The sequence below is a fragment of the Giraffa tippelskirchi genome, chromosome 14 (genome assembly GCF_054371585.1).
Source record: "Giraffa tippelskirchi isolate mGirTip1 chromosome 14, T2T-mGirTip1v1.2.pri, whole genome shotgun sequence".
Lineage (NCBI taxonomy): Eukaryota > Metazoa > Chordata > Mammalia > Artiodactyla > Giraffidae > Giraffa > Giraffa tippelskirchi.
Window position 1 is genome coordinate 72696612 of NC_137288.1, and position 13085 is coordinate 72709696.

The 13085-nt window shown below is 44.8% G+C and overlaps 1 protein-coding gene across 1 annotated transcript; it reads right to left on the reverse strand.

The window, feature by feature from the left end:
* Window positions 1–3228: 3228 nt before the first annotated feature.
* LOC145534247 (serpin B4-like) lies at window positions 3229–12276 on the reverse strand. The gene is made up of 8 exons (XM_081561574.1): window positions 11898–12276; window positions 10365–10554; window positions 9707–9763; window positions 8204–8332; window positions 7772–7889; window positions 6555–6694; window positions 6102–6257; window positions 3229–3849 (listed from the first exon to the last, which is right to left on the reverse strand). The coding sequence occupies exons 1-8, from the start codon at window positions 12056–12058 to the stop codon at window positions 3439–3441; spliced, it is 1362 nt and encodes a 453-aa protein (XP_081417700.1). The 5' UTR covers window positions 12059–12276; the 3' UTR covers window positions 3229–3438.
* Window positions 12277–13085: the final 809 nt, after the last annotated feature.

Below are 13085 nucleotides of genomic sequence, written 5' to 3' on the forward strand. Positions count from 1 at the left end.
CAGAGAGAGTGTGTACAGAGGCAGGATGAGGAAAAGAGGGAGAGAGTGTGGAAGGGAGGGCGGTGCAGAGGGAGGCAGAGAGACTGACGCTGCTGCGGGGACGGGGGTCCTGGAACCGTCACAGCTGAGTGCTTGAGGCTGGAAGGCCGCCCCCAACGCGCACACACCTTAGAGCGAGCCTTGAGGTGCCTATGGAGGCCTTATCATTGTAGGGAGCGTCAGCATCGCAAGGGCCTGTGTTCTGTCTCCAAACTTAGCTACCTGAGAATCTCCTGTGTTCACAGGGGCAGGTTTCCCAACCTGCCAACATTTCACAAAAGAACAGTGACCTTGTCACCTCCCTCAGATCTTCCTGATGAGCAACGCCTGGAGCAACAAGGACAAAACTCGTTCGCTGATGGATCAAGACGCACAGGCCCACTCACAGGGCTTCTGCTCCCCTCTCATACAGATTCCTGTACGCTGTGAAGACTGCAGCACCAGAAGGGTAGTAGTTTATCTCATAATGACTTGTTCTGAATTAAAAACACACATAAGATAAGGCAAGGTGACAGAAGGAGTAATGACAACTTTTCACTAATAACATAACTTCTCGAATCTTTCACTATTTTCAGATTGGGTTCTTTTGGAGACCCAACCAGAGGAGCATCTGGAAATCTACTGAAATTAAATGTGATATTTCTACCTATGAGTTTACACCGGACACATTTTTATGTTATTCCTGATACTTATTCAAACACAAGGAAATACCAAAACTCTGGAGTGTTTAATGGTTATATAGTTTTAAGATTCATTAGGTTAAACCCATGAATGAAACTTATAAAATTTCTTGCCAATACAGTGTGTAGTATTCAATTAATATATAAACTTTGTGTTATTAATCCGATCATAAATATCTTCTCTTATGAAGGTGATTCCTCATTTATTTGATCTCTAGAAACGTTTAGTGATTCAACCTGCCAATAGCAGAGCTCAAGCATCTATGTTAGCCACACAACCAATGAGTGGTTAGCAGTATGCATCTTTATCTTAAGTGAAATTGCACAGGGAAATTATCTGATCCATCTCATTCAATAAAATACTAGCTTTCCTGTTTAATAATTGTCTATAAGTTTTTGTATTTTTTACTATTATTTCCTATGATTGTATTGTTCTAAGTGTTTCAAAGGTCTCTTGTATTGAGATGTAACTACATTTGTTGTTGATTAGTCGCTCGGTCGTGTCTGACTCTTTGCGATCCCACGGACTGTAGCCCACCAGGCTTCTCTGTCCATGGGAGTCTCCAGGCAAGAATACTGGAGTGGGTAGCCATTCCCTTCTCCAGGGGATCTTTCCAACCCAGGGATCAAATCCATGTCTCCTGCATTGTCGGGCGGGTTCTTTATCACTGAGCCACCAAGGAAGCCCAACTACATTTATTCATAGTATAAAATTGTCATGCAAGTGGAATTACATAATATGTACTCATTCTTTCCAGTTTCTTGTTTGCACAGCATAGCGTGTAGGAGCTTAATTCATGTTGCTTCAGTAGTTTTTTCCTTTTTATCTCTAAGTGCTATTGTTTGGTTTGTATTTTTGTTCACCTGTTTTGTTCAGCTGTTAGACATTTGAGGTTTTGCCAGCTTTTTGGCCATTACAAATAAGGCTTCAGTGAATGTTTGGGTCCTAGTCCTTTTGTGGTGGATGTATTCATATCTCTTGGGTAAAATCAGGATGTGGAATTACTAGTCTGGTAATCGCCTGGTCATGCTTTTAACTTTGGAAGAAAGGACTGAGATGTGCCACTTTGTATACTTGAGAACGGCTTTCTCCAGAAGTGCCCTGCTCAGCCAAGGAGATGTATGGTTTTCTGGAGACATCACCCAGATGGCAGCATAGGCGACCCCAGTTTCCCCTCTCCCTTAGAGACCAGCAGTGTGACAGCCGTTCCTGAACAGCACCCTCCCGAGAGAGAAGTGACGGCCCTGTGATGAGAAAGCGGCGCTGGCGGCCATTCTGTAGAAAGTAAATGTGTCAGATTTGCATGTAGAAAATGAGTGCATCACATGTTCACCTTCAACTTACTCAATGCTATGGGCCAATAATATTATAAGAAAGATGGAAAAAATAAAATTGCGAGACTGTTTTCCTAAGTGGTTGCAGCTTTCGTATCCCTACCAGTGGTGTGGGAGAATTCCGGGTGATCCACGTTTTCTCCACACAGGGTTTGACCAGTCTTTTAATTTCAGCTTTCTCCAATCCAATGGGGACAAGTTGGGATCCTGAGGTGTTGTGTTGTTTAGTCACTACGTCATGTCCAACTCTTTTTTGAACCCAGGTCTCCTGCCAGGCAGTCAGATTCCTTACCACTGCACCACCAGGGAAGCCTGTCCTGTGGTGTATATGCATATATTCTTTATTAAGCATCTATTATCTTTATGTTTAAAATCACATATTGATTTTATTACTTTCTGTTCAAAAATAACTTTCTTCATGTATGAATGATGTATAAAGAGCTGTACATATTTAATGTATGAACAGCAGGAGTTTTGAGGTGAGTATATATCTGTGAAACCATCATGCCAATCTATGTAATAAACATATCACCTCCAAATGAGTCCTCTTGCCCTGAGAAAAGTTATGTTTTAGGAAATAAAATTTGTCCATTCTTGACGTTTATGGATTGGTGGACTTCAGGGTCATATGTCAGCCCTTCTTCTCACTATATGCTCTCCCAGTCCGATCCCATCTTTGCCTTCAGCTGCAGTTACCATACTTCTCTCAGTAACTCTAAAATTTATATTATCTGTCTTATCTATTTAGAGATTCAGTTCATATCCCAAGTGTGAGTTCTAGATGCTTATATTTAAACTCTTAACATGGGTTACAAAGGCTTTCATGTTCTGATAATTGTCTACCTTTTTAACCGTATCACGCTTCACTGTTTTGATTGTCTGTGATAATTTCTTCTACACGATCTTTTCTACGTGTGGTGGGTCACTTGCGGTTTGTTGAAAAGAAAAAAAAGGATGGGCAACAGACGACATGAACAAGCCGTGGTTTTACTGATACTGCATTTCAGAAAATTAAAAGATTTAGACATGTAGGCGTCCCACATACCACCTGAACTCAAAGAAATGGGAATGTCTAGGTTTGAAAAGTAAATACAAGTTTTGAAATAGGAGCTATGATATTTCAAACTTAGTAGAAGATAGAGTATGGAAATAACTTTTTAAAATATAGGGAAAATTTTGTTCAAGGAGTTTTTATGGGGAATAGAGTAGGTTACATGTGTTTGTAGAAAGAGAGGGACAAACATAATCTTTTATCCAGTACATGCTCAGTGCTGACTGTGAGGTTGGAAAGGAAAATGAATGCAAGGGAACCTGTTACAGCAGCACTCAAGCTCCGGGAACAGCTCTGCGAATATCCCCGAGTGTGGCCGCTGGCCAAGGACATCTAAGGGGAAGAGACTTGGCCACAGAAGAGGATGCTGTTGGTCTTGATGTGCTTGATGAGGAACAGGAAAGGGTGATCGCAGCGGAAACTCTCATGAAATCGTACTGATGTGATAACAGCATCAACACTCACACCAGTAGAAGCTGCGGCCTCCGTGCCCTCCTCGGTCACCTCCACAAAGGACTTGTGCACGACCTTCGACACCACCAGATTGTGTCTCTCGGTCATGCCCGAGAAGTCGGCCCCCCCAATACGGAAGGCGTCCACCATCCCCAGGGCTCGCAGTGTGGGCACGAGGTCGTAGCTCTCTTCCACTTTAAACCGAGGCAGGTATAAATCCACTTGTCTCTTCCCCATATTCTGTGGGCTCGTCCATTCTATTAACTTCTCAGCAGTGAGCTGATCTTCAAGCTGTAACAGTGGGAAAAGGAACAACTGTCAGGGTTCTCAGTGGTCATGGAGCCCACCTAACCTTGGATTGAAATGTCTGAAAAACAATTTTCTTCACAATACACATGAATACAGGAGATTCAGTTTATTAGGTTTTATCCTAGGAGGAAAAATAACAGAGTCCTCGATATATAATCAGGTAAGTCTACTTATATGCTCATGACTTTGCCATTTTTATCTACATGCGTGCTTGCGTGCTTAGTTGCTCAGTCGTGTCCAACTCTTTGAGACCCCGTGGACTGTAGCTTAACAGACTCCTCTGTCCTCGGGATTCTCCAGGCAAGAATACTGGAGTGGGTTGCCGTTTCCTTCTCCAGGGGATCTTCCTAACACAGGGATCGAACCCGCGTCTCCTACATTGCAGGTGGATTCTTTACTGTCTGAGCCACCAGGGAAGCCCCTTTATTTATGTACACATAATACATCCATATGTATAAATACACAAGGGCTTCCCTGTTAGCTCAGCTGATAAAAAATCCACCTGCCATGCAGAGGACCCTGGTTCGATTCCTGAGTCGGGAAGATCCCCTGGAGAAGGGATAGGCTACCTACTCCAGTATTCTTGCTCAGACGATCCCATGGACAGAGGAGCCTGGCGGGCTACAGTCCGTGGGGTCACAAGGAGTTAGATATGGCTGGGCAACTAAGCACAGCACAGCAATGCACATGAAGATACAAATGTATATATACGCACATATCTATGCCACACAGGATGGTTAAACAAAATTATTTGTAGGAGATGAACGTTCCATTGCTTATGCTGTTTATCTATGGCACGCTCGCTTTCAGCAGACTTCTCTTGTTAATGTTCTTTTGTCCAAAATTTTTTACATAGGGCATTTACAGCTTACATTCTAATTTTATTCCTTTTTCTTGCTTGATTTATTTGTAAAATTTTTCAATAAATATTTCTCTAATCAAGTTTATGTTGCTACATAATACTGTCATTAAATTGATACTCAGTATACATCTATATTTATTTAAGTAATATCTTTTAAACATTCACTGCATGTCAGTTCCAAAACTAAGGTAAGGTAATACAAATACATACCATTGTTTCTTATTTAAAATTTTTCATTATTTTGAGTCACTTATGTCCAACAACTTTTTCATTGTTTCAACTCGTTGCTATAGGATAAAATCCTAGGACAGATATACCCAATGTCACTGATAATGGGGAATTTGGAGCAGGAGACAAGTATTCTGAGGACTCGTCACACTGACTGCGATATTACTTTCCCTATGAAGTTTCGATTTTCAGTGTTACCATGTATGTATTTTGAGTGTGGCAAATTTACTGCCTCTTCTGTGTCATTATCGGCTGTTAAAGTATCTATAGATGGTCTTTCATGGGATGTCCTTTTATGACAGATGGGCTTATTGGTGTTTTTACATATTAGCTTTATGATGATAGCAATGCTAAGAAGAAAATTGTATAATTCCCCCTCCTCTCACCTTTGAACTCCTAGAAATGAGACTGTGAATGAATTTTGAGTACTTAGAAACCAAATACTTCCAAATTAAAAACTGGGATTCAAGATAAATCCATTTGCCCAGTCTAAAAAATCTCTGTGAATTAGTGGGCTATAAGGAAACTTTGCTATCCCAGGGGCTCAGCAAGTAAAGAATCTGCCCGCAGGGAGACACAGGAGGCTTGAGTTCAATCCCTTGGTCTGGAAGTTCCCCTGGAGGAGGAAATGGCAACTGGTTCCAGTGTTCTTGCCTGGAGAACCCCATGGACAGGGAGCCTGCTGGGCTGCAGTCCGTGGGGTCACAAAGAGTTGGGCACGACGGAGGATGAGCATGAGTACGATGGAAACTCTGCTGCTTTAATTTTCTTGTCTTGTTGGTGAGTAAACTTGCAAATATTTCCAGGAGTCAATTACATATGTGTTAATTTCTTCATCTTCAAATGAGTGGCCTGGAATACACTGGAGATTCTTGCAGCTGTAAGATATTCATGCTTGTACCTAGGTATATTGTTTTGTGAACTGACATTCCATAGTTTCATCAGAATATTATTCTGACCCATGGTGTGCAAATTTTTGTACACTCTTCATATTATACTGTGATACTTAGGATATTGACTTTACATCCTTGTTATGTGCTTGAGCTCTGCCAATCACTATCACCACACTATGAGCAGGCCACACGAGCATCGTGTCACTAGGAATTTAAGCAATAGAGGAAACATCATAGACACCAGGTCTTACCTCCTGCAGACCATCTACTTCATTGGGCAGCAGCACCATCATGCTTAGCTCGTCACCTTTGTACGGTATTTCCAGGATCTTGGCTTGCACATCCTCCAGTGACACGAAATTGAAATGATTGGTTTGTTTCATCATCTGCACAGGTTTGCTTGTATCCTGCAATAAATTCATGTGGCAAAAAATGCTAAATGGGCATAAATCATAAAGAAAGATAATCTTGTTAAGACACCAAACACATCCTCCTTCTAAGAGATGATCTGGAAAATTTGTGAATTAGAGACAAGAATTCCTTCAGGGGATCCCAACTAAATAAAGTAAAAAAAAAAAAGGCAAAAAAATAAGCCTTGATGAATTCTATCTTCTACGTGCAGTTATATATTAAACAATACATATTTACACTCCACAGTGCATATGTAGTTATGTTATGTTATATGCAGAACTTATAGACAATACCTTGTTCAGCCAAAATTTTCCCTCCACAGTATTTTCTTTCTTAAATTCCTCTTGCCATTGCCCTTTGAAATAGACAGCGTTCACCAGAACCAGAACAGAGCCCTCAAGAGAGTATTGGGGAAACAGATTTTTGATTCTTCCTGCAAAGACAAATTATCAATTATGAAAGGCACAAGTGGTTTGCTCTGAAAGTTACAAGTGGTGACTAAACATTCACACAAGTCAGCCCGTGAGGGACTCCCTGACCAGTGGTTCACCAGGAGAGGGTTTGCCCATGGCCCCAGCCTGATGGAGTCGCCCTCGTGGAGACGCCCCTGCTCCTGACTGGGAAGGCATTCAGTCTGTGCGCATGGGGACATCAGTCACCTCACAAGGAATTCCTGATGCACTGATTTCATTTGATCTTTACTGGTCAGTTTTCTTTCTTCCCTTTCCTCCCCTCCTGTTCGCTCAATAGCTTTATCTCTTGTTTACTCAACCCTTCCTTCTATTCTTCTGTTCTTCCTCACTTGATTCTTTGATTGCTATTTTCAAATTTGAACTTAGCAATCAGAGGAAATGGGCCTGAATGTTCTTTAGGACAAATGATATGAACACTAAAATCTAGAACATGTGCCCAGACACCACTCCATGGGGTGTATTTGTCTGCATTCCCCACTCTGAGTTGCTATAGGTTAGATCTGTATTTAGGAAGGGAGGTAGGATAAGGTTCATGGGATGGAGACGTTGTCCAGCCCCCTCCCTGAGTGGGGAGGACACCTGTGACAATCCTGTGGGAGGGGGACGTGGGCCAGACACCTCCTGCTGCAGGTGGTCATTTCTGCAGAAAGGGTGGTTTAAAGGAGAGCGGCTTGCTTCCCAGTTAAGAAAGCAAAAGGGAACTCTTTTCATATCTTCTCTTATGGATCATAATCCAGAAGTTAAGCCTCTACTTTAAAGAAAAATTTATGAATCAACCTAATGTTTGAGCAGAGACTTGGGATCCACAAAGACGCTGTCATCCAGCCTCAGCTGTGCCTGCAGGGGGCTGGCCCTGGGACCCACCCCTCCCGTTTCTCTCCGCACTGACGTGGACCGTCCACCCCCTGCAGGCCCTCCCCACCCTCGGCAATCTCGTCTCACCCCGCTCCTGGCAGCCCAGTCAGGGTCCAGCACTGTGTTCACACACAGCGGGGACTCAGCAGTGACTTTCAATGAGTGATTCTCTCACAACCTACCATTGGTTTGGCTCTCCACCCAGGAATTAATCATCTCTCGACTTTCCTCTGCAGCATTTTTAAAATCAGCAGATTCCACACTGGCCAGGTAATATTTCTTAACATTATCCATGTATTCCTGTGACATGGGTGGGAAGAAAGGAAGGATGAAGAGTAATTTATCAGTAACTATGTAGGTATTCCCAAGTTAAATTAAATGTGTTAAATCCTGATCAAGCAGAGTTCATAAGCCAATCCCTAGCCCCCCCCTCACTGGTGTGCTATCAGCCTCTGGGACACTCCAGCGGGTGGGGCTGTGGTCGGGGAGCCCTGCGCCCCTGGGAGAAATGCCCCCGTGTGGGTCCCCAGGCTCCTCTGCTCCCCTCCCCATTAGGAGATGGGGCCCGAGGATCCGGGATGCAGACTACAGGTGTGACAGACCAGGAAACTCACCTGGAGAAACAGAAACTCCTTTTCTGCGTAGAGCCTGTTGGCGACCTTCAGCTCATAGGCATCAGTGGCTTTCTTTAATTCCGTCAGAAGCTTTTGAAAGTGATGATGAACATTTCCTGGCATTTCAACCTTGAAACATCAAAAAGTGAGCTCATTGGATTCTCTAACAATACAAACACTGCACCAACATGAGTCTGCTTGATCAGTACCTGGATTTCGGTATTTCTGTGGGTGACGGTTGTTCTTCCCTCATATTTGGTGTATTTTGCTGGAAATATACTCATCAACTTACGTTCAGTCTTTCAGGTAATTCTTTCTTCCTTCTCTAATAGACTCCAATCTTTCCTCTTTTGAACTACACATGCAGCACCATCCCTCTCTTGGGTTGTGTCTTCACTGTCTTAAGTGTGTGTGTGTGTGTGTGTGTGTTACTCACCCAGTCATTTCTGACATTTTGTGTCCCCATGGACTGCAGCTTGCCAAGCTCTTCCATCCATGGGATTTCCCAGGCAAGAATACTGGAGTGGGTAGCCATTCCCTTCTCCAGGAGATCTTTCCGACCCAGGATCGAACCCAGGTCTCTGGCACTGTGGGCAGATTCTTTACCATCTGAGCCACCAGTTAAGCCCCTTGAATGTTTCGGGATCGGTTAAACCTGAGCTTCTTGAGGCTTCATGCACCATATTACATCTCTAAGAGTCGTCAGCCATATGAGAACATGTGATTTGTATATTGTCCTAGGTTATGACAGGAAGTCCTGTGATACTTCTTGGTGAGATTACCTTCTAAGACCGGTTGACTGTGCTTTGTGGCTGTTCACTATGATCACACACAGTGGTCACACTTCCCGGTGTAGGAAGAGTGTGTGCCTGGTACACTGCTAGCAGCTGTACACCAGCGTGTCTAAGTCTTTAGTTCAGTTCACATGAAACAAGACAGTTCAGAGAACTAAGTGGCTTCTCCAAGGAGACAGAGCCAGGTTTTCAGCAGTGCTTGTCTCAGTCCCTGGTTGGGAAGCTAAGATCGTGCAGAGGCCTGGTCAGCACATGAAAGGAGTCCTTCGCCGTGAAGCTCCTCAGACCCTCTGCTCTGAAACCCACACTTCTCTTCAGAACACGAATGTCTGAGGTAAGTGTGTGGCGTGATGTCAGAAACAGCCCTGCTCACTCTGCTCCGCCTCGAGCCCCATGTGTGTGCGCTCAGTCGTGTCTGACTCTCTGCAGCCCCGTAGCTGCGGCCCGCCAGGCTCCTGGGTCCAGGGGGTTTCCCAGGCAAGCACCCTGGAGTGGACGCCATCTCCTTCTCCAGGGGACCTTCCTGACCCACACTTGTGTCTCCTTCACTGGCAGGTGGGTTCTCTGCCCACTGAGCCCACAGGAGAGCATTTTTGCCTAGGATGTCCTCTAAAAATGGACTTTGCCCAGTTTATCTGAAATTCCCAGTTTAACCGATAACCCTCTTGGATATATGATCTCCTTCTAGACCCATTGCTGTGTGACTCACGGGATCTTTTGTGGCTCCTTCTTTTGTGTTGGCTGCGATTTTACTGAAGTGAAGAACCTGGAGGAGACAGGGAGTGGGTCAAGGAGGCTTTAGAAACCTGCGTACTCAGGGTAAATAAAAAAAGAAATAAAGAAGGAAGGAAAGGATGAATCCAAACAAGCAAAACAAGTTGCTAAACAACAACAACAAAGCCAAAAAACCAAGGAAAAACCCAAAGAGCATCAAAGCAATGTTCAACACAAGCATTTGCTCCTTAGGAAACACAAGCTGTGTGTGCAAAGCACAAAACTAGTTTATAACAAGTCACTTCAAGGAATCCTGGTTTATTTCATAACCACTATTGAGGAAACAGGTTAAAAAAACACTGAAAACATGGATTTTAGTCAATGCCTCACTTCTACCGAACTCTTCCATTAAAGCCTCACTCTGGTTGTTGGGCAATTGCAGGGGTTCATCCCAGCCCCCAGAGGAAGTCCAGGCACAGGAAGCAGGTGGGGAGCCCTGCGGGAGAGTGTGTGCCCGCCTCTGTGCCCACCCAGTCGAGCGGCTGCTTGAGCTTCCCGTGGGACCCCCGGGGACGGCCAGACCTGTGATCATCTGCACTCCAGCCAGCAGACAAACCACGCAAACCTGTGACGGAAAGGCCGCTGCCACCTACCTTCTGCATTTCGGATGCGGTGTTTTCTCGGGCCCCTAAGTAAGTCATGGCTAAGGCTGATGAGATACTGAAAGGGGAGAGGAAGATGTTTTCCTTCTCTGATCGTCTGATCTGGTGGAACAGATCGACTGCAAGGCGGATGGTGGCTTCGCCGAGGGAGCTCATGGTGGCCGGACGGGGTCTGGGAGTCCTGGGAGAGCGTCAGACGCATTTTATAATCACTCTAGTGGAGAAGGCAATGGCACCCCACTCCAGTACTCTTGCCTGGAAAATCCCATGGATGGAGGAGCCTGGTAGGCCACAGTCCATGGGGTCGCTAAGAGTCAGACACTACTGAGCGACTTCACTTTCACTTTTCCCTTTCATGCACTGGAGAAGGAAATAGCAACCTACTCCAGTATTCTTGCCTGGAGAATCCCAGGGACGTCGGAGCCCGGTGGCTGCCGTCTATGGGGTCGCACAGAGTCGGACACGACTGAAGCGACTTAGCAGCAGCAGCAGCGGTGAAGGGAGGCTAGTCTGTAAGGAGAATTTCTAAAAGAAATGCCTTATGTGTGGGTGGTGGATTTCTGGCAACTAAGATTTTTCCTTTGTATACAGTTAGTAATTAGAAGACTTTTGAAATTTGGAATATTGGAGTGGGTTGCTATGCCTTCCTCCAGGGGATCCTCCCGACCCAGGGATCAAACCCATGTCCATTTTATCTCCTGCTTTGGCAGATGCATTCTTTACCACTGCGCCATCTGGAACTGTAGCTTCTTTCCTTTTACTTTTAGAGTTGTTTTCAATGTGTATACTTCATACTTAGAAGACTATAAAAGAACTTTTGTAAAAACTAATAGAATATTTTTATCTGTTCTTCCTCACCTGCTGTACTAAGACTGGGTAGAGAAGACCTTATAACAGACACCAAAACAAAGACTGATGTGACACCATCCAGCCATCCATCATGAGGCACCTCTCTGCCATTTTTTAATTTAAGAAAACTAAAAGAAGATTGGCTGCACTGGGTCTTTGTTGCAGTGAGCAGGCTTCCTCTTGACTTTTGGAGAACGGGGGCTCTCCTCTAGTTGAGACGCACGGCTTCTCTCTGTGGTGCGTCTCCTGTTGCGGGGCACGGGCTCTTGGGTTCTGGCTCCTTAGCTGTGGTGCCCGAGCTTAGTTGCCCCGCGGCATGTGGGACTTTCCCGGAGCGGGGATGGAACCCGGGTCCCCCGCATTGGCAGGCGGATTCTCATCCACTGGACCGCTAGGGAAGCCCTGCATTTTTCTTGAAGGATTTGTGGGTGCTGCACCTCCTACCCTCCATCACACTTCCTCCTAAGGAAGCGTTTGTGTTTTGGAAATAAATAAATTACCTAAAGATTAAAGCAGATGAAAAATTGTTCTACTTTTGCCCTGGCTAAATAATAAAATACAATCAGACAAAATGAAACAGAGAAACGATGTACAATTGTATAGATAAGAACACATCATTGTTATTATTTTCAGAAAGGATTCATGTGGCTCCGCAGAGCTGCTGGAAGCGCTTACCTGCGTTCCTGGAGTGAGCAGAGGTGGGCGGGCAGTCTGTAAGCCTGTGCTGTGAGCGCTCGGCTCCTCAATATATGCCTCTCTCGAGTCCTCCCTTTCTTCACAGAAGCTGGTGTTTCAAGTAAATCAACTTTTGATTTCTTCACCAAGCTATTCATCATTTTTATGAGAATGAAGTCTCTATGAGTAAAGACAAAGTTATTGTTCCATTCCTATATGTCCTTTCCTTCTGTGGAAGAAATTGTGACCTGCAGTCATTAGCTCATATGAGATGCATGTACGTGTGTTTCTAAGATCAGCGAGAAAAAGTTAAATTACTACTTCTTCATGTCCCCTAAGCCACTATTCCCAATGAGAAAGAACCCTTAAAAAGTCTTTCCTCTCTTACACGTTGAATTGTTTCCAAGGTCACTTCTAGTACAATTCTAGTCATTAATAAAAAAGTGCAAGTAGAAAATTACATTTTCCAATCCATATTCTGAGAGTTTGTCCAGCCTGACCACCACTTCTTTAACACGTATTCTGTATCACCAAGAAAATGTTTCAGACTCTCAGCTTAAGAGACGCTGGCGAAGTGTCTTAGCAGCAGCAGGTGGAGAACCGGTGCGTGCGTGCCTAGTCACCCAGTCGTGTCTGACTCTTTGTGACCCCCTGGACTGTAGCCCACCAGGCTCCTCTGTCCATGGGATTCTCCAGCCAAGAAAATTGCAGTGGGTTGCCACGTTGTCCTCCAGGAGATCTTCCCGCCCCAGGGATCAAACCCAGGCCTCTTACTTCTACCTGCACTGGCAGGGAGGTTCTTTACCGCTAGCGCCACCTGGGAAGCCTGGAGAACAGGTGTCCCCCGCCCTCCCCTAAAAGCAGGACCGCGGCCTCAGTGCCCGTGATCTCCACCCCTGCCCCCATAGCCTGCCTGGCAGCCTGTCTCTGAGGGTCCCCGCATTCAAAGGTCAGAGGGAAGCTTGTCTCCCTGAAGTCAACTGCTCTCAGTGAGGAGAAAGATGAATGCAAATAGGGGCCATTTAAGGGGGCAGTTTTCTGATTTTTACACAGAGATGTATCAGAAAAATAAATTGTTTGAGCTCCAGAATCACGACATTTCTCAATCAGCTTGCACTGTAGCATACCAGCTTCTGATTCATGGTCAGGACAAGAGAATCAAATGCCGGTTTAAAAAAAAAAAAAGAT

What these genes read in the sequence shown, in the direction of transcription:
- LOC145534247 (XM_081561574.1), bottom strand. Translation starts at nt 12,058, where the DNA reads ATGATGAATAGCTTGGTGAAGAAATCAAAAGTTGATTTACTTGAAACA. An exon ending in CCGCATCCGAAATGCAGAAG is followed by an intron (nt 9,764 to 10,364) that starts GTAGGTGGCAGC and finishes TGTCTCCTCCAG; the next exon opens with GTTCTTCACTTCAGTAAAAT. An exon ending in AAGTAGATGGTCTGCAGGAG is followed by an intron (nt 3,850 to 6,101) that starts GTAAGACCTGGT and finishes CCACTGTTACAG; the next exon opens with CTTGAAGATCAGCTCACTGC.